We start from the raw sequence: 21,088 nt of genomic DNA, 5'->3' as shown, positions 1-21,088 counted from the left end.
AAACATGGTCTCTATTAAAAATTCTATAGCTTTCATAGCCAGACCCCTTGGCAAATGTTTATTTCATCAATACAAGCTATATTTGGGGATAGGAATAATTGTTTATACACCAGACAATGCATATCCACTGATTGGACTGTCGTGTCTTTGTTCCAGTTCTTAAGAACAACATTAAGTTAAAGACAGATACGTGCTTTTTCTTAATTTATGCAGTACTTCTGGATGATAGGGGAAAAATAAATCTGTACCAAAAAACTTGCAGGGGATGTAAAACTTCAGACTATAAATTTTGAATTCAAGTACTTCCAATTACCAAGCTTGAATTGGCATTTTGCAAAAATATTTTTTCTTTTAAAACAGTGTATTATTAGACTTGCATTTTTGTAAACAGGTCTGCATGATAGAAATTAAAACAATTGCCTAGGTAAAACTTTATTATTTATTTATTAGATTTTGATTACTGTTGCTGTTTGTTGTTAGGCCTCAAGGAAGCTAGTTATTTCATCTCAATGCCAGGTTAATAAGTTAGCTGTCTTTAAACCGTTGCAGCTTGAATAATTTAAAAAGGTCTGAAACAATAATTCATTATGGATTTTTAAGAAATAGTGTTTTTTTATAAAAAATAAAGCTGTGTCTCTTAGTTTTAGAATAATGCTTTTAAAACATTTAGACAAAATGTTTTCTCTTTTTTCTTATTAAAGACTTTGAGAGACTAAATTTCTATTCCTGCATTCCATATTCCGTGCCGTGACTTAAAAACAGGAGTAACTAATGAGATAACAAGTCCTAGCTGTCTATCTCAACCACGCTGTTTCTGTTAAAAGTGCAGCTCTAGATTTTTTGACAAGTCATTGCTGGTTTGTCTAGAAACTGGGCTGTAATTTGTGTGCTCAGTAGGTTCTTCAGTAGTTCCTCCACAAGAGATTCCGACACCTTAATCTGTGCATCTGGAATGGCGCAGGCAGCTGGGACAGCATCCTCATCAGCAGTCACATATGTTTTCCCTACTTACAAGTCTGAGTCTTTAGTGTTTGACCTTTCAGTAAGCCAATGAGGCACCAAAGTTTTCCAGAGCTTCAGCAAGCTCTTTTGCTTGGGATGCTCACTTGGAAATCTGGGGACTGTTTTTCATTTGTCTGTGCACATTAATCCTAATTGTGCAAAATTTTAGGTAGTATTTAACTCCTCTAAAGTTGCAGACAAGTCATAAAGACTCAGAATTTTTTTTAATAAGCTAGGACACTACCGTCCTTAGATATGTATTAAATATGATACATAAAATCTTGAAATACAGAGTAACTTATTTTTCTTGTAAAAAGTCACTGCTTCATTAGAACATTTCATTTTCATTAGAACAGTTGCGCAATCTCAGGACTTCTGCGTTGTGCTGATGTAGGCTGTGTGGGAGTGACATTAAAAACAACCTCCAGCTTTGTTTACTGGAGTTTCTTAGTGAAGTGGTGTTACTGTCATTCCAAATTCAATGGGAAGAGAGATCATTTTGTTTTAGGGTTTTTTCTTAGTTTCTCTCCAGAAAAGATAGAAAAAACAACCAAAAGAATGGAGCTGTAATTATTGCACTCAGAACAAAATATCCTATGCTACATAAGTAGCATAGTTAGTTCTCATGCAGAAGGCAAAGGAGGAGGTTGTCTCTGTGAAATTTGAATAAATTGTTCTCTCAGCCTTCCCATTTCAGTGCTACAGGTGAACCGAGCAAATAATACTAAAAGACCCCAGATAGGGAAGGGTTGTTTTGGGAGGGAGTTGAGATTTGGTTTTTTTTTAATTAATTCCTGTGCAAAAAAGGAGTCAGACGGTAAGAAGCAAAACATAAGTACAAGAAATAGTTCTCTTACTTTCCAGGGATCATAACACCAGTTTTTCTGGTTTTTGTGCAACCACTGTTCACCTGCCCTAGGCAGAATTGAGTCACCATGCTTCCTACTCAAAGGCACTTAGATGTTCTTGGCTGAAAAGCTGAACAGAAGTAGGTAACTGCATTGTCAGATGAATCCGTTCTACAGAATCACTACTGGAAGAATATTTAATGTTTGAAGCTCAGAGGATAAACTACAATTTAAAAAAATCCCAAACTTAATTCTGTAAATATCTTAGATATCATAAGAAATATCTTAAATATCCTAAGAACTGTATCTATTAAAGTTAACACTGTTTGAAAAACAGAATATTTATAGCAAAATAATAGTTGTCCTAAAAATTTTTCTTTTGATTAAATTTATTAAATCAGCATTTTACTTTGTTAAATTAAGAAAAATAAATTATTTTCTGAGATGTTTATCTGATTTTTTATGGATTATAGCTGTAAAATCACACAATACTTTCCAGATAATTTTGCCAAAAAGCTGTGTTATTTCATGAGGTCTCCTGTTTTTGTAGACAGAGGAGTACCCACTTTTATTTTTCTTTTAGTTTGACAGATGGTGTGCTTAACAAGGAAAATAATTTTGCTTACAGTAGGTAATATGCTTGCAAAAAATATAGAAGACTTAAATGAAAAATTCATTTTTAAAACCATTTAAATTAGAGAACATTATTTTGATAAATCTCCTGGGAAAAAGTTATGATGGCATAAATTCCTATGAAAATACATGATTTTTTCTTTTTCATTTGTATAAATTAATAAAAGTTTTCAACTGTTTTTATTTTCATAGTGTATTTCTTAAAAGCAAGAGTGTATGTTAATGTCATGGTTCCTGTTTCAGATGTGATGTTATAACATACTATTCAAAACATAACACAAATTTTTTTTTCCTTGAAATTCAATGATCATTTGCTAGACCAAGTTTAGTGTCAATTAAATTTTGAGGTATTTCTACATTTTGAATAAGAAAATTATAATGCACACTTATCATGGAATGCATTTTACTTTAGTCTCCTATAGTAATACTCCTAGTCTAAGACATACTGTCTGTCTCTTTTTTGCAGCCAGTTAAGAAATACAGAAATGACTCCCAATTCATTCCATCTTGGAGTTTGTCATGCTGTGGCATTATGGCAATACTTGTGAAATCTTACTAAGTACCCATTGTACTGAGATAGCATGACATAACAAAATATGCATTAAAAATAAAAATGTCCTAAACCATTCTTTCAAGGTATTTTCCAAAAGGGAATTTTACCCAAATTTTCCTTTATCTAAAACTACAGAATGGCTTTTTGGGCTTTGGATATTTTGTTTCCTCTTTGTTTGGAGTGGCAGCAAACCACATTTGGAAACAGAATTAAGGGTCCAAACCAGAAATCTGAGTTAAACCAGAGTATTGTTTCAACCACTTTCTTTTCTTTTTTTTTTTTTTTTTTTTTTTTCAAATATAATCTTTAATGTCCTAATTCTAACCCTGAATTTTATTTCATTTTAGTGTTTCTAAGTTTACAATTTATTATCTCTAGAATCTGGTGCAATTGCATTATTGTTGCTCATATTTTGTTACTCAAAAGCCCTTTGTGATTCTGGTGAGTCAAACACTGAAAATTTATGTATCCACTTTGTGAGTTCCTTCAGTTCTTCATGCAGTCATTGGAGTCACTAAAAGAAACCAAATATATAACTTTAGGAAATTGTATTGTTTCATTTAGCTGTATTACATGTAGTGTCCTACTATTGCCCATTAGTACTTTGATAGATTTGCCAAACTTCTCTCTCATTATTTTAAATTAATATTTTATATTAAACCAATTCAATAATTTTAAAAATTCTACTTATCTTTAGTTTTACTTTGTAGTGATTTGAGTTATTGCCACTTCCATTGTTGTTTTTAAGAGATATGTGGCTTTTTTCTCTCTATTTTTTCCCTATTTATAACTTTGTGCATGGTTAGTCTTATTTCCCTACAACTGCTGCTGCTTTGTAGAAGTTTACTACTATTTCATAATATTGCAGCCACTCCTAAGTGAACAAATTCTGAAGAACTAAGCTTTATGAAAAATCTAGACAATCAGTAAACTGTTAATCCTCATTTGTTTGTGTATTCATTAGGAGTTTTTTCCTTCAGACTCTATGCAATACACAAAAATCCATAATCCTGGGATTTTACTGACTTAGAAGTTTATGGTTTAAGTAGTAGCATAGCTAAAATTAACATCTCTATTGTCACAGCCTCCCTTTCAATCTAGTGACATTACTCTCCTTTCTAACATCTATCTTAAGAGTAATTCAGATTGAGAAATTTCAGCTTTTGATGTGTCCTCAGTTTTCTCACTGCAGTTAAGACACAGAAGTTTCAGGAGTTGGAGATCTTCATTAAAAATGTGTATTAAGCACTCCTTTTTCCAGTGCCTTAAGAAGAAAATAAAAACCTCATAAATCACTTCTTCCTTTCTGAAAAGGGTGTTACCCTTTAAAACAGTTCTTAGAAACTCTTCTCCATAAATTTGGAGGATCTTTAATGATTAGTCATCTTCTGATAGTTTTTTTTCTCTCTTTCATTTCATTCTCTGTTGTCTCAGCTTTGTCCTTCATTATTAATGCAAGACCATTAGTAACACGATCATAGGAGAGAAGCTGTTAGCAGTTCTCTTTTTGCTTTTCAGAGGTGACTCCTCTGCTCCTATTCTGATGATCAGTAGTAGTGTTTGCTGTTAGTTTGAGTTTCTCTGTGCTTTATTTCATCCTTATTTCAAAGTCCAAGTAGAAATCCTTCACCTTTTTTACCATCCTCTCCAATTTTCATGACATTAGGTGTTTCTCAGATTCATTACATCTTTATTCCCTGTGTTAATATTTCCAGGGTTTAATATTATTTACAATTACTTTACTGTATCTATTGCAACACCACTTCTGAACCTTATTTGCTCCTTTGTTGTTACAGAAGACTTCTGCTACTTGGATCTTCTGGGAAATAGATTTATATATTGGCTTTAACCATTAAAAGTATTGCATAAGTGTTTTTGTGTTTTTTGTATTTCAAGCTTTCTTTTACTAACTTTTTTTTTTTTTTTTTTAATGTCATTCACTTTCTATTCTTCATATTACATTATGGGAATTCTTTATGCTTTCCAAATATACTTTTTTTCCTTATTTCTCAAAATACAGTCATAATTCCACACTGTGAAAAGAATAATTTTTCTTTTTCAAAATATGTCCCATAAAAGCAACCAGGACTAATTGTTGAAATTATAGATCATCAATTCCTTGCCTTTTCTAGTATTTTCCCAGTATTACAAAGACTAAGAATTCTCTGAGATCCTTCCAATTCTGTGACCCACCTCTCTTTCAAAACAACATTTTCCCCTTCCCCCATGTCTGCAGGCTTGTTCCTCTTCATTAATATATTCAAACTTAATCTCTTCCATCTGGCAGCCCATCCTTTGGGCTGCAGTCTGAGGATCTTTTATGTGTACTGCTACTCTCCACTGTTCATTTTTGTCACCAGTTGCTGTAGGTGACATGTAGCAAACTGCATCTTGTTCCCGAACAGGGACTGGGTTTCACAGACATGCAGCTGTTGTCACAGATGCTGAATGCGCACAGGACAGACAAAGACTTAGAGTTTAGGACAGCTAGTATTCCTAAGTCCAAGAAAAAACCCTTCCCCTGCTCTTCATTGCAGCTATGGCCATAGGACTTAACAGAAAATCTTTTCAAAAGTTGTCTTTTAAATGTTCAAGCTATGGAAGTGTGAAAAGGTAGGGAGGACACTGCTGTGCAGGCTGACTTGACATTCCTCTTAATTGTTTTTTTGGCAAAGCACGCCACAGTTTCTCATCTGAGAGGATAACTGAGCTATCTGAAACACTTTAGTCTGTCTCAATAATCTTTGTTCCCATATACATTGAAGATGTGTGTGGTATGACAGTAAAGAATATCATGAAGAATTCTGGGCATATCTGAGTTTTAGAGCAAGCTGCATTTGAGAGCTGTTTGCTCCAAGTTAGCAAAGTCCATCTTGGCTACCCAGGGCAGCATAACACCAGTTTGCCTGTCCGTCCCATGCTGGCCAAGAAAAGTGTATTTGAAGTAGGAGAACATACACATCAAGCTGTCAAGTGGGTACCAGTGATGACAGTGGCAGGGAAACAAAATTTGTAATCCTTCAGTATGTAGTACAATAGGGCTTGTTCCATTAAAACATGTATTTTCTTTGTCTGTATTAACTATATGAAGTGCTACACATCAGAAATCTGGGATTAAGTTACAACACCATACCATTCCAAATAAATTTTTTCATTGTTAGTAGCCTTGTAGTATTACTAGTTTCATGCCAGTTCTCATTATGATGAGAAAGGTTTATGTTGGATTATATTGGATTATACTGTAGTTTGTAAGGAAATTATCTCTGACAGTTAAACTCAGCATGTGGAGTTCTTTGGGTCCTGTGTTTTAGGATACATTTAAAATAGCTGTTCAGTTAGAAGGATATAGATATCTATATAAATTTCTCTTTTCCTAAAATTCTTTAGAAATAGCTCATAAATGATGCTATAAACTTTTAGTTCTTAAAAAAAAATCATTACATTGTGCTTAATATTCACTTCTTCATTCAAACAAGCCTGATTCAAAATGTCACTGGACTGGTCTAAGATATGGAGGAATGAGAAATTACATGTAATCTAGTTGGCTGTGGAAATAAGGATTATTAATAATATACATTATAAGGAAAAGTAAAGCCTATTGAAATATTGTCTTTGTCACAAAAAATAAATTACTAAAATTACTTGATTTAGTCAAGTCACTTTAAAAAATGCATTGTAGCAAAAAGAGTTATGGGTGCTTTGCAGACCTGCTCTCTTCTAGGACTGACTTGTGCCTAGTACATCAATAGAAAACATAGTTCTACTTAATTTACAGCCATCATTTAGAACTACTTAACAGGTACCTAAATTCCTCAAAAATCTTAAATCCTGAGTGATCTCCACAGGATTAAAATATAAGTATTTCTAAAGTACTGTAATCTGTGGACTAGGCAATTTAACACTGATTCAGTCCAAAATGATTGACTTAAAGCAGGTTAAATTCTAAATTTTAGGCTGGAACTGATGCCACAGTATTCTACTTAGTAGTATTTTTGATCTAACCTAGACATGTAATCATAAAACATTTAAGGAAAATCACACAATTTTTTCTTCCTGTTATTCAAGTGATGAAGCTCAATCATTCAAAACTTTCTGTAAATACAGATCCATCATCTTTTGAAGTGTCTGCTTTCTTTCTAACAACAGGGTAGGAAAAGTATCTTGTCTTTTTGTTGATGATGTTGCTCAGAGTCAAAAATCAATCTTCAATCAACTAGTTAATATTCAGAAACCTTTTCTTAGGGTTGAGATACCAATTTCTAGTACCTGGAAGTGTGTAGTAACATTGTGGGATAGACTTCTGTAGAAAACTGTAGCAAGAAACTTCAGTTCTGTTTTAAAAGTCATATAGTTTGTGATTCTAAATGATGTTTCTGCTCTTTTTTCTCAAAAAATTTAATTTTGCACCATTATTGTGTATTTCAAGCTTCAGTCCCTGATGAACTTATAATGGTTTTCTGGATCTCTGAAGTAGGCTTAATCCTCTGAAAATTTCATTACTTTCTTACTTAACACTTCATTAAAATAGTGGCTTTAAAATCTGGTTTACGTTAAATTGAGAATATACAGTAATCTTCAGACTAATTAATCAAAGTAATGAATTACCAGATTAAACACAGAACAAATACAAGCATAGCTTTTTTTGTCTGAATATTTCTTAATTTCATAAAGTATTTTATTCTTGCATAGATCATTCTTAACAACATTAGTGGTTTTCTTACTGCTGCCCATATACAAAATTTCAGAGATCTCCTTATTTTAAAAGGGTTTCATTAATATTTTTACTTCTGTCCTCTCATTACTTACTCTGAAATGGAATTATAAAGAGAAGGTTTCTTGCCTTTCAAAAAACCACTGAAGTTGCCTCCTCACTGCATGTAAATAAGTAAAATTCCTGTTCTGCAAGGCAGCTATAAAAGTAGGACCTTCATGCAGACTCAAGAAGCATGTTGTGAAAATGCCATTCAAAATGCAAAAAACAGCAGCATTGACTAAAAATTACAGTGTGCTGCTTCTGAAAATTTTTTAGTGGCTAGAAGGTAGGATGCTAGATCCACTCCCCATGGTGCCCTGCCCTCCAGAACTGATCCAGGTTTCATGACAGCAGTTAGTAAAGTTGGATAATAACTAATGGAAGCATTTTAAAAAGTGCTTAAGTGGACTGTAAAGAATGAAAATGTCTGTCCTACATTAGCATTTCTACTTTTCATCTGGAAATGGCTACCAGCACATGGCGGCCCAAAATGAAGGCAATATAGAAAACAGTGTCTGAAGAAATAACTAGAAAAATCCAGCTAAGATGTATACCATACTCATGAGTTGTAAACTTTTTTCACTCTTTTTTTTTTCTTTTTTCTCTTTGTCTTTTGATCACACATGTCCAGGACATTACAGAGAGATTGAAAATGACTTGTTTAGAGCAGTGGTTCCCTAGTTAATGTCCACAAGGTCATGGCCTGCAGAATAATTTTAAATGTATAGTGTGTTCAATTAGGGGTTTGATAATAAGGATGCACCCACAAACATTTTGCATTCTTCCTAGTGATCCAAAAAGCTTTTAAAATGTTGGCTTAGAATGCAGCTTTGCCCAGATAGCTTATAAAAAAAGGTGGGAGATTTGTGTTGATAAGGTCAAGAAGTTGTCTGAAAGTGGAGCTGGTCAGCTCTTTAGAACCAAAGCTGAACACCAGATGATTATATATGTGTACTTTTTTGCTTTAATATAGATTAACAATGGCTTATATAATTCCACAGGACTTTAATATTCTTTTGAATGTAAAAAGGCAGTGTTACACTAAGATGGCCATGGTTGTTAATGGCTTGTATTAGCTGGGAGCTATAAAATCGTCCTAGTACTCTGTTAGTGCTGGAATAATAATTTACCAAGACAATTACCACATGGTGGAACTTTTTTGCTGCTCTAATTCAGTGTTATTAATAATGAATAAAATTGCAATTTTCTCAGGTTGCTAGGGGCAGTGGGGAATTATTTCAATGAATATTTCAGCACATTAGTTTAATCATAGTTCCACAAAATTCAAGTGGGCAATATTTTATACTTTTAAGTTCGGTCTGCTAAGGGACCATAGTCATTAAATTGCAAACTATTTGCACTGAGGTCCATTCTATGATTTACAAGCCTTGTTAAAAACACTGTAAAAGAAAGCAAGCTGTGCCATTAATACTTGTAATTTGATGCTGCATTTGTTAATGGGTTCAGTGTGATTAATGTTTTTAGCAGCAGGCAGAACACTTTGAGACAGGCAGTGCTGGCGTTTATAATACATAAATGCACGTAAAGAAATGCTAGAATATTATAAGTTTTAGTAATACATGTTTTTACAAGATTGTATTCCAGAAATGGGAAAGCAGCAGTGAAATTATACTATAATGTATGTAAATACAGTTCAAGCTGTGGTAGGTGCTGATGTGTGTGTTCTTTATTTTCCAGCCAACTGCATGACTTCTGGCGCTTGGATTACTGGGAAGATGATTTGCGCCGACGGAGGAGATTTGTTCGCAATGCTTTTGGGTCTACTCATGCTGATGCTCTCCTAAAAGCCGCTGTGGAATATGGTCAGTATTAACTCAGCTTAAAAATATAGCTCATGATGATTTCTTGATGTCCATGAATGCCTCAGAATCATGTCCCTTCTTTCTCAAGGACAGTGCTGAGAATTCCTAGGACAGCATGTACTTAGAAAAGGAATTCTTTCAATTCTTACACTTTAGTGAACCAGAAGACTTGAGCTTGTGAGCTGTTAAATTCCCTGATCCCAAGGGATTCACATTATACTTCTCTAGCATTCCCAGACACTAATTTTGAGACACTGGTAAAAGCAACTGAACTTGTCTCTCTGCAGTGACTGAATGAAATAGGTCATCAAACTAATGTGTCATAATAGTTCCATTGGAGACATTTTGTGGATGATGAATTTTAAAATATCAGAAATTTTATTCTGGCATGAAAATTTTAGCCAAAACTATTTTTTCTGCAAATCATGAAATGCATTAGCACTTGTTAACAATAATAATTTTTAAGGATAACTGGTCATCCAATAGTGAACTGAACACATAGAAGCTTCAGTTTTAGAAACTGAAGAATTAGATAATGTTTGATTTTCATGTAGATGTAGCTGGAAGACACACTTACAAATTCCTCTATAACATGTAAAAATTTCATATGTTTGTGACTTCTGTACAGCAGACTGAACCTGAATACTCCAAAAATCTAAAGCAAACTTATTTCTCGGGTTTAAGCTGGGGTACCTCTCTGGCATATCAAAGACAGAAGTTTTTTTTAAAAGAATGTTGTGATGTTTTTCTGTATTTTGGTTTAGTGATGAAAAGAAAATAAGATTTCTATGATTCTTTAGCATTTAGCAGTAAAATATTGAAGTAATCATTCATAAAGCTAGTTGAACTTTCCATCCGATGTTTAGCCAAAGGCTAAGGTTGCCAAAAGTTCTGAATATGATAGATATGAAGCTAACTCTGTTTATGACCTACACTTTTCACCAACTTTGCTGTTGTATGAGGCAAAAAGCTGGGATCCAAACAAGGTTAGACATATGAATTAATATCTGTGTGTGCAGTTATACTAGGAGGTGAAACTTAATCCTTTCTTAAAGGTGAAGACTATCATGTCCAGGACTTCAAGTCATAAACTTTCCTTAAGGTGGATTAAGAAGATATTTCCCCCATTTGTATATAGTATTTCATATTTGACAAAGGGTTATTTTCTCCATGTTCTTCCAAAACATCAGGATAGGGATTTTATGAGAGTCGGGTACAAAACTGTGCTAATTGCTCTGTTGCTTTTGAAAGGCAAGTAATCACGAAAACCACAGTCTTTATATTTCTATAACACCTGTTAGTGCATTCACCATACAGGAGAATTAAAACCCAGGTTTATACACAGTTGGTGCACATCAAACTTAGTGATTACATGAAAATTGACAATAGACTGAAGTTTTCAGAATTTAAAAAATAATTCTAACTTTTAAAATATGTATTAAAGTTAACATGGAATTTTAAACCAGCATGCATTAAAGTATTCATGGATTCTATCTAGATGCCTTTGCTTTTCAGAGGCTTAAGCCTTTGGATTTTAATACTGAAACTTTTAGCTGACCTTTCTCTGTAAGAAAACATCCTTAACACTGATGTTATTTTTATGCCTCTTGGTGTTACTAATGAGTTGAATAATTTATGAGGTTGTCATGTGAAAAGGATTTGGTACAGTTTGATGTACTTCTAGCCGCTGGTGTTGGAATGTGATTAATAAAGAGCTAGAGGCAGATTTTTCTTTTTCCATAGGGCTTAACTTTCATCGTAGTTGGTTTTTTTATTGGCTTTGTTTTGGTAATTTTGTTAGGAACAGTTTGATAGTAAAATGCCCCTAGCTTCAAAAACTAAGTATGACATCACACTACAGAAAGAATTTAAAGCATTAAAAAAAAAATCAGACTGCATAGTTTTCCGATAACAGATTTTTATTTCCTGACCTCAGATACTTCGCTTGTGAGAAATAAAGTATTCATCAAAGGAAAATTTGTTGGGCTTTTGTTTCAATTTTTCATCTTGACTGATACCTCTAGTACAAGTAAAGCTGTCTTGAGCGTCAGTAAATAGTGGAAACATCTCACAAGTTTTTGTTATCTACATTGACTGTCCATTATCATTTAGGACTCTGTGCATAAATATTGCAGTGGAGGAATGTTTAGTCAAAGCCTAAGTCAGCAAGCTCCTCAGTGTCTGCGATCAAAGGCATCAACTTAAATAGGTCTGATCAGGCATTGCAGAAGAGGGCAGCCAGCTTCAGCTGAGCAAAAATCACAGAGCAAAGATGACAAAATTAATCAGTCATTTCTTTGGCAGTAAATAATAAGATATGCTGAGGATTGCAGATGAGAGAATTATCAGATTCCTTGGAGATGTGCCTGCTTAACACCTGATTTATCTGAGCTTGTGCAGCCATCGAGATATGACCTTGATAGGTAAAAAAGTGCTTTACAGCTACCCTAGTATTAAATCATATTTGATGTTAAATGTATGGATACTGTAATTATATTATATTTGCAGTCATTAAGGAAGGAGTCTTGGAAATGAAAACTATGTCTATGATCTACATGTTTGTTTTAGAGAAGTAAAACAACTGTTAAATTCTACCTAGAAGGCCTAAAAAGAAAAGTTTTAATTTTAGATGATAGTGACTTCTTCCTGTAGGAAACATTCAATGTTGTACTATTGGGAAACAATATTTTCTCAAAAAATCTCTGTCACAATGAAGTTTCTGCTTAACTACAGTATGTTAGTCAGCTCCTGTATGCATGTTTGGATTTCCATTTTTCATAAAATATATTATGTATGTATGTGTGTGTGCATATGTCTACATATGAATATAAGTTCAAAGTACCTGACAAGTAAAAAACATTCCAATGAGAAATTATATTTCTATGCCTGTATAAAACTGTGTGAAAAATTACAGTAGATTCCTATAGTTATATACTTAGCTGTCCCTTGAGACTGTTTACATCTCAGTCATAGCAGCATTTACAGGCGATTGACTAGGGAGTTTTTCCTTTTAGATTAGTCTCCACCATTTCTAAGATTTTAATATTAGGCATTAGATTTGTTTGTAATCTGTTAAAGTTACTTTCATACCCAGATGTAAAATGCAAGCATAATTAGTTCAACATTGTATCTGCAGTGCCCTTTTGTTTTAGTTAAATTCTTACTTGAATCAAAATATAGATTAATTTCTCTCTTTTGTGTAGCTGAAGAGAAGCTACTTACTGCAGTATAAAAGTGCAAGCTAAAATGGAATTTGAATTACCTGGAACTTTTAGTAGAGTTTTAATTTTATAATGTCAATAATTTAAACAATTCTTATTCTAAGTTTAGATGGAATGTCAATGTAAATAAGTAAATTTTAACTGAAAATAAAGAAAGAAAAAAGAAAATATTGTATAAATTATTATACACCCTACTGTTCTTCCCCAAATTTTATTATGATGGATATGTGAAATATGCATATATGACCCAATTCACAGAGACTCTGCACATGTGGTGAAAGAACTGTCTCTTCTAGTTAATCAACTTAACAGTTTACAGTCATTGGAGATTAGCATAGAGGAGACACTACTGTACCACCCTACCAGTGAGACAGAATACTGGTCCACAGAGGTTATCCTAAAACAGTTCCTTTATTAAGATTTGGTCCATCAGCCTTTAAAGGTCCACAAACAATTTATACACAGAGGAAGTTCAAGAAAGGCTACATTTTCTTATTTACACTGAAGTAAATGAGAATGAACTCAGTGCTGACATTCTAAACATACATGTGTAAGATGGTCAAATATATCTAGGGTATGTGCTCAAGAATAGTTAGCCTGTTAAGCTGATTAGTGTGACAGATCCTAAATGATTAGAACAAAAAAGAAAATAAAAAAATAAAAGTGCCTTCATAAATGTAATAGATTCAGGTTCTGAAATAAAACCACAGAGATATGTGCAATATAGCCACATATGGCTTTTGAACTTGCATCTGTGTTTGGATATCTAATTAGCAACCTTATTTCAAGGGCAGTTCTAGCCAAAGCAGACTCTGGCTCCTTCTGGGACTTGTCATTAGTGCTCTAAGTTTCACCAAATACTATGTTTACTCATCTCTAGAAATAAATTTTTATTACACAAACACAATTAGAAAGCATCAGATTTGGCAATCTGGAATGTTGAAATCTGAAATCTGTTTTCGTGACAGCAGATGAATTTTTATGGACCTTCAAGAATGGCAAGAAGGATTCCTTCAGGCTGGTGAAGGACCAGATTATTTAGCAAGCCAGAGCTACCTTAGAAGCAAGGCTGTGTGTGTTCATGCTATGAAACTGAGGATCTGAAGTCCACAGGAACTCAAACAAGGGACTGTCTTCCGAATGGGACATCTGGCTGTCCCAGAGACCCTAAAGGAAGGTTCAGTTTTTTCAGGGTCCTCAATGTTAGAGAAATATCCCAAGATGAAATTTCAGAAATGCTAGGTCTAGAGCAACCCCACGGTGCTGAAAAGTCCAAAGCAGGTTGATTTCCACAGCTCCTGAGCTCCATCTCATGAGCTGCTTGGGCTCCCTGCCTTCTGCAGGCAGTGTTAGAGCAAGGTTGAGGGAAGAGTGTCCAGAGAAACTGGCAAGAAGCTATGCACAAAATTCTGTTCTAGAAAGCTAAGCTAGTGTCTTAGAAACTTACCTGACATTTTCAAGTAACAAGACATATGAAGAAATCAGAATGTCTCATGAACTGGAAATGCTCAATTTCATCATCTCAGTTCAGAAACTTTGCTGTAAAATCCAGTGCCCTATTCTAGGAAGTCTGAATGTTCACCTAAATGCTACTCTTCTTTTCCATTCTGCATTTCAGGTTCTACACTTTGATATATTAGATTGTTGATATTAATGACATTGCTAAAAACTTAAAGGTGTCTTTTGCTGGTGAAAATACTACCATTTCTTGCAATAAATTCAAGACTCTCTGTCAAAGTTACTGCATAAATCATATTTATCTTAAAAAGTTATATTACTTTTTCTCAACTTCATAAGGTTCTCAGACTTCATTATTCTTTACCTTTTCACTTTTCTGTGCATATTGAAAATGTCTAGTCTATTTACAAAACAGTTTCAACAACACTGGTTTCAGAGCCAGCCATAAGAAAACCTGTATTTTTTTCAGTAACTGGTTCAAAAATGAAAGCATGTTGAAGTCGACTGATAGTGAATCATTACTTATCAGTTTTGCTAGCAGGCCAACTAGATGCATAAAACCCAGTTATTTTCCTAGGTGTATCAGCAGTGAAAGCTTTACATATGTACCATGTAAGAGATTAAAGATCAAATTATGCTTTTAGTTTTGTATATGAAATATTGCTGTCTTATACTATATCTGTACGAACAGCTTTTTTGTTAGCTTTGTTGGGTTTTATAGATCCTTTTGTTGGGTTTTTTCACATGTTCTTTTACTTCTAAACTGATCTAGACACCTTTTTGTTGCCAGTAACAAGATAAAAGGCAACAGGAACAAACTATTTTTTATTGTCGTGGTGGTCAAACAATGGACAGCTTGTCCAGAGAAGCTGTATGGTTTCCATCCTTGGAAATACTGAAAACCAAGAGGTATTTATACACAAGTATGTGGCCCCTTTGAGTCTTCCCTCCTCAAGAGAAACAAAGAATATCTACAGAATATCAGAATTTAGTAGTAAAAGTAAATATAAAATAAGATCTATTCTCTGTTGTACTGTGGAGACCAGAACTGGATGCAGAAATCCAGGTGTGACCTCAGCAAGGCTAAGCAGAGGAGAAGGATTACCTTCCCCAACCTACTGGCAATATTTTGCCTATTGCAGCCCAGGATGACTTTTCCCATTGCTGCAAGGACACAGCTCATGTTCAATTGAGCTGGTGTCTCTCAGACCCCCCCAGCTCCGTTTTTCAGCTGTGTGGCTCCTGGCAGGTACTGGAGCCAGAGCTCATTCCTCCCCTGATGCAGGACTTAGCACTTGTTGAACTTCATGAGGTTCCTGTCACCCCACTTCACCAGCCTGCTCAGGCCCCCTGGCATACCAGTCACTCCTCCCAGTTTCTTGTCATGTGCAAAGTTGCTGATGGAACTCTCTGCCTCATCTATAATGAAGATGTGAACAGGTATAAAATGCTTCTAATATCAATTTGCTCATGTTCAGTATAATAGTTATTATTGCTGAAATTGAGTTTGTTGTAACTGCATTAGCCAAGACAATATTTTTTATTGTCTTTCAACCCCCGCCCAGTTAATGCACTATCCTAAAAATTAGTCATATACACTCCTTCAGTTTCATAAAATATGTAGTTCTGGAGAAATACAGGGTGACCCTTATCTAAAATAATTCTCCAAACTGATATTTATTTAAGTAATGCCTTAAGTAAGAATACATTAGAGCAACCGAAGAATGAAAGCCCTTTTCTAAAAAGAAACCTTGTTCCCTCACCCCATTCATTCACACAATTTTAGTCTTAAGTAAAGACAAGATGACCATTAATTGTGAGCACTTTTAAGAAATAGAATCGACTTTGTGGGCAGTAAAATAAACATACTTGCTGTTCAGTGGTGAGCATTTTAAGAATAAGTATACAGTCATTTAATTAACCCATAACAATTCTTCCATGTGCCAAGTAAGTCTTAAATGGGATCGTGCTGCCATGTGAAACAAGCATGTAAACATTTCTGCTTCAGTTGAAGCACCTAAAATAATACTTCTCCTGTTACAAATCTTCCTTTCAGTACGTGAACTAACTTCCACATAGATTGTGAAATCTCCAGTGTACTCTGAATGAGTTTATATCTGAATTGTGTGGCTAAATGAGTCACAAAAATCTTTTTTTTAAGCACAGCAATTTATGATTTTCATCTCTAGCCTTATAATTGTAGCCCAACAGTGCCATCCACTGCTTCACCAAATAAACTCCCAAATATTTCATCCTCACAGGATTTTAGGGAAAATATTACATGATAGTTTGTTCTCTTAATATTTTGTATGGTAATTGCAAGATACAGTTTTGTCTAAAGAAATTCTAGGAAAAAGCTTACATTGGGTACTATTTGAAGGATCTGCAAAGCAAAATCTTAGTAGTGAGATTAATTAAATCAAAAATACTAGATTTAACTTGGTCTTCTTTATAACATTTCCCACGCCACTCCCCCAATCATAAATATGTTCTCATTAAATATATACCATAAATATATCTACCATTATGGTGATCCTTTTTCTTAAAACCCACTGTAATGTAAGGAAAGGCACCCTCAAGATGTAAATGGTAACGGAATTTGCTTAGGCAGAGTACTGAACACTACTGAGTTGAATTTTACTGAGCACTCAGTGTCTGAGCTCCCTGACCAGGTCATAGAAATGAGTTGCAATTGCATCCTATCAGTACTTGCAGTCTCTAAATATCTTCTGCCTGTTGTATGTTATTTCTAGCATATACATAGGAATTTTTATGGCAGCTTTACTATAAGTTGTAAGCATAGATTCATTAAACAGTCATTTTTTTGTAATTATTTCCTTAACTCTTGAATGTCAGAAGCTCTCTTTTGACTTTCTTTCAAGTTTTTCACAGAGCTAAATAGGATATGAAAAATTTTCCCTCTAAACCTCTGTGTTGGGTTCTAAATGCCTTTCCTCTGAGATTTTTAGGTTAACCAGCATGACCTGGGTTTTAATTGCTGTTACTGGTCTGAGCTAATAGATTTTACTGCAGAACTTGCTGGCTTTTTACCAGCAGTTAACATAACTACCTCTTTCTTAATCTGAAAGTATATGACCCCAGAATATTCTTGAAGCCATGAAACTGGCCTGCAAAACCATTCCTAAAATCTAAAAATTGGAACCATTGTCATTCTTGGAATTCTAGCTGCATTTTTCTCCCTTCCACAGTTAAATTTTCATGTACAAAGAATACACAATATCTGTCTGTTCTGCCAAATGAAAGTAAATTATTTACCAAACCCTGTAAATTGCTATGATGAGAAATGTTTTCAAACTTGTGTGAACATTGTGTTTGTTCTATTTATTCATTTCTGAATCTATTTGACAAAGAAATAGAAATTCTTGACCCATGAATATTCAGTGAATCTCATAGAAACATTTCAGAAGAACATTCTGTCAGTGAAAGTCTAATAATAGTCCTTCAGAATCCTTCAAAGCTGGGTGAATGTAGGTCTTGGGATGCAGGTTTTAACACGCACTTTTCTAATTTCCTATTTTCTGTGCCTTAAAACTCTGTATTAAGGAGTAACAGCAGTTTAAAAATCTCCTTTGGCAATAGTTAAAAACACAAAATAACCCTGTCCTAAGTTTTCTCCACTCTTCTTATTCTCAGTGTCTTCACTGCAGCATCCCATTCTCCACTCTGTATGTAAGTGGGAATATATACCATTAGTGTTTTCTGAAGACCTGGCAAGGACAGCATGTCAAGCACATGGCTGGAATGGAGGGGCATTATTGCAGCAGTGCTGAAACCTTTGCATAAGGATAATTAGGAGATGACACTGTAGATCTAAAAAGACTTTTCTGTCCCGCTCTTTCTGATAGCCAGTGAGAGACGTCAGAGGTTTTAAGCACTGAGCTCAGGTTTTTGTGAGCCTCTGGGCTACTTGCAAGGGTTAAATCAACAGAAGTGTAGGAATCTTTTCAGTATAGGTGATTCCTTGTCTTTTCCAAAGAAAAGGAAACTGGTATGTATAGATTTTGACAATAAGGGAATTAACTTTCAGAGACAGTGTATATTTTAAGATGCCCAAGTATTTTTACTCATCTTTTTACATTGCACTACTTAACATTTATCACATAAAATCTATTTCTATTATATCACGTGAAAATTCTTGTAGACATTTTATGTATAGAGTGAGATTTGTGCACAAGAAATGAAGATTTAGGTATATATGCAATGGCTATTCCATATCCTTAAAAGTAGAGTGAATTCTTCAATGCCACTTATTTTGTGTGTTTCATTATTTTATAGATTTAATTTAGAAATATACAAAAAGTACCAGTGGAATGAGATAAAGTAGATTTTCTTGTGAGTTTCAGTGTGGTGCAAGTTACAGGCAGGGATGAGGATGCACCTTGTGAAAGAAAACCAAATACATTTTATGGAAAACTTCTCAAACACAGTACTAACCAGCATGATAAGGAAAACCCCTCGTTAAGAATTCTATAAGACAGCATATTATGCATGTTTCCAGTTGTTTAAATTTCTTTTTCATATCATGTGCATTACATAATGACACAACGTTTTTCATATCCTTACAGTGTGCCTAAAGAGTACATCTCCTGGTGCGTTTGCATAACACCCTGATCATCTACAATAGATACTCTTTCACAGCTGAAAGAACTATGCATAATACTCAAAAAGTCTTTTATTGTTGTCCCTTTTGCCGAATAACACAAATAATTCAATCCTATGCCCTTAAAAGGCTGATCACATTGTCTAAATATCATATCAGCTCTCATCTAAATGGAAAATAATGTTGCTAGTGCTTGCAAATTTAGCATAAGCATAGAAATTTTGTAAGTATCCCTGTAGCTGCATGAGAGATTTGTGCTCTCTTGTAATATTTGTGAAGCAGAATGAAAGACATCACAGACCCCACGTGGCAGCTTAATGGAAAGTAAAATAAAATACTGCTCTCCTTTTTTCTTTACTGCTGACTGCTGCTTAGATCTTTGTAGGTTAGCTCTTCTTAATACACACTCAGGCCTTCTACCTGGGACACTGATTATCATTCAATCATTTCAATTATCTCATTGAGCTGTTTTTATTATAGACCCTCAGAATCTCATCTTGTGTGCCACTACTCTTTCATTCTTCTTCTGCTGGTCTACATGAAACAATGTTCTATAACTGCAGCTATTTTTGCTTTAAAAAAATAATTTAAAAGTAATAATTTTTTTAAAAGTATAGTGTAAAATTGTGTTCCAAATCAAGAAAATTGCAAAGCTTTGATTTTAATTTGATAAGTAATTGCTATCTGGATAGATAACTTTGATATATTACTGCTATTGCTAGATTATTTCCAGCTTGCAGGAGCTTAGGTATTTACAGCAGCCTGGCCCAAACAGAAGGGCTGTCTGCTGCTACTAGAATGTAGTCCCTTAGCAGCTCTAAGATTTAAACACAAATATCCCAGTGTTAGAGCCACAATGAAGCCTCACAAATGTGCATATCCTTTGGGTGCTGCCCTTTGTCTGGTGTTGCTATAGGCATTGATCTATGATAAAATAGAAGCAATTCTTCCCACCAGTTACTTTAGCTGCTGAGTGAAAATATGTAAACCAGTTCTGAAGATGTGGTGGTCTACGTGAGGAAAAAATGGCATTTGAACATATAATAGCCACAGTGCAGCACACTGAACCAGTGGGAATCTAGAAAGTAAATCTAGATGTTCTACTGACATTTTTATGTTGACAAATTTATTATTTATCTAAAATATTGACAGTCCTTAAAGAAACATTATGTTATGTGACATTATGTCGTATTCAGGAGATTTTGTCTGTGTAAAGACTGCATAAGATGGTTTTTCTGTATGCTTCAGAAGAGTTTCACTTGAAAACGTTACCATTCCAGAAAGATAAAGTAATTTCAGTTATGTTGGCAGATGGGTCTCTCAAAGCACTGATCAGGAGCTGATGAAGTTTTCTTCTGTAAATAAGTAGTTTTGATAGAAATTGAAATGGTTGTATAACTGCTGGAATTACGATAGCTACTATAAAAAAATTTAAACTTACTTCCTCCACATTCATTGCCTACACTAGAGAATTTTTTTTTTTTTTTTTTGCTGTCCTGTTACCTCTCTGTACAGTGGCTGTTTCCAAAGAGCCAATATTTTTTGGATCTGAGAGCAAAAGCTGAAGTGATGAGGAGCAAAATTGCCTTCTAGCAAAGACATAATCACTCATGGCCATAGAAAGGGAGAACTAAAAACTTGCAGATGTGTAGTATGCATTTTCTTTTGAAAATATTCAGGTTTGGACCATTCACACGGTTTGGAGACTCTAATTTTTAAATATTAAGTAAGGGTTAGAAATATTGGGGTAGAATACACAGGTTTGGGAGGTAAGATCACATTTCATAAAATAATAGAGTGGCTTGAGTATAAAGGGATCTTAAAGATAATGTAGTTCCAAACCCCTGTCATAGAGAGGGTTTCCACTTTCTATTCCTGAAATTTCATGAAATGCCATGCCATTTCTTCCATGTCACTGCATTATCAAGTGTTTGTATTTTCAAAGAGCATTTCATTTCTTTCCAAGGCTTTATCATGGTTAGCCTTTTCAATTAGAATTTTTTTTGGTTTTGTGAACAGGAAGAAAAATTAAGGCCAGCATATGTGGGTGCAGTTCCTCAGCATGGAGTGTAGCTGTTTAGAAGTCTGACCACATTGATCCTGGCTTTAAGGTCTGCAAGCAGATAGTCAGAACATGTTTTTTCCTGGGGAATGTTGCTTAGGAACTAATCTAAAA

The 21,088-nt window shown here is 34.3% G+C and overlaps 1 protein-coding gene across 4 annotated transcripts in view; it reads left to right on the top strand.

Annotated features, from left to right (window-relative positions):
- NBEA (neurobeachin) overlaps window positions 1-21,088 on the top strand; it is a 448,146-nt gene that overhangs the window by 258,077 nt on the left and 168,981 nt on the right. For all 4 annotated transcript variants that reach the window (XM_041487283.1, XM_041487285.1, XM_041487282.1 and 1 more), the window contains exon 39: window positions 9,488-9,612. In XM_041487283.1, the coding sequence (XP_041343217.1) occupies window positions 9,488-9,612 (125 nt within the window). The remainder of the gene's footprint in view (window positions 1-9,487; window positions 9,613-21,088) is intronic.

Source organism: Pyrgilauda ruficollis, unplaced genomic scaffold, assembly GCF_017590135.1.
Source record: "Pyrgilauda ruficollis isolate IOZ18807 unplaced genomic scaffold, ASM1759013v1 scaffold8, whole genome shotgun sequence".
Taxonomy (NCBI): Eukaryota; Metazoa; Chordata; class Aves; order Passeriformes; family Passeridae; genus Pyrgilauda; species Pyrgilauda ruficollis.
Note: the sequence above shows the minus strand (reverse complement) of the source record. Positions and strands in the feature narration are given on the sequence as shown.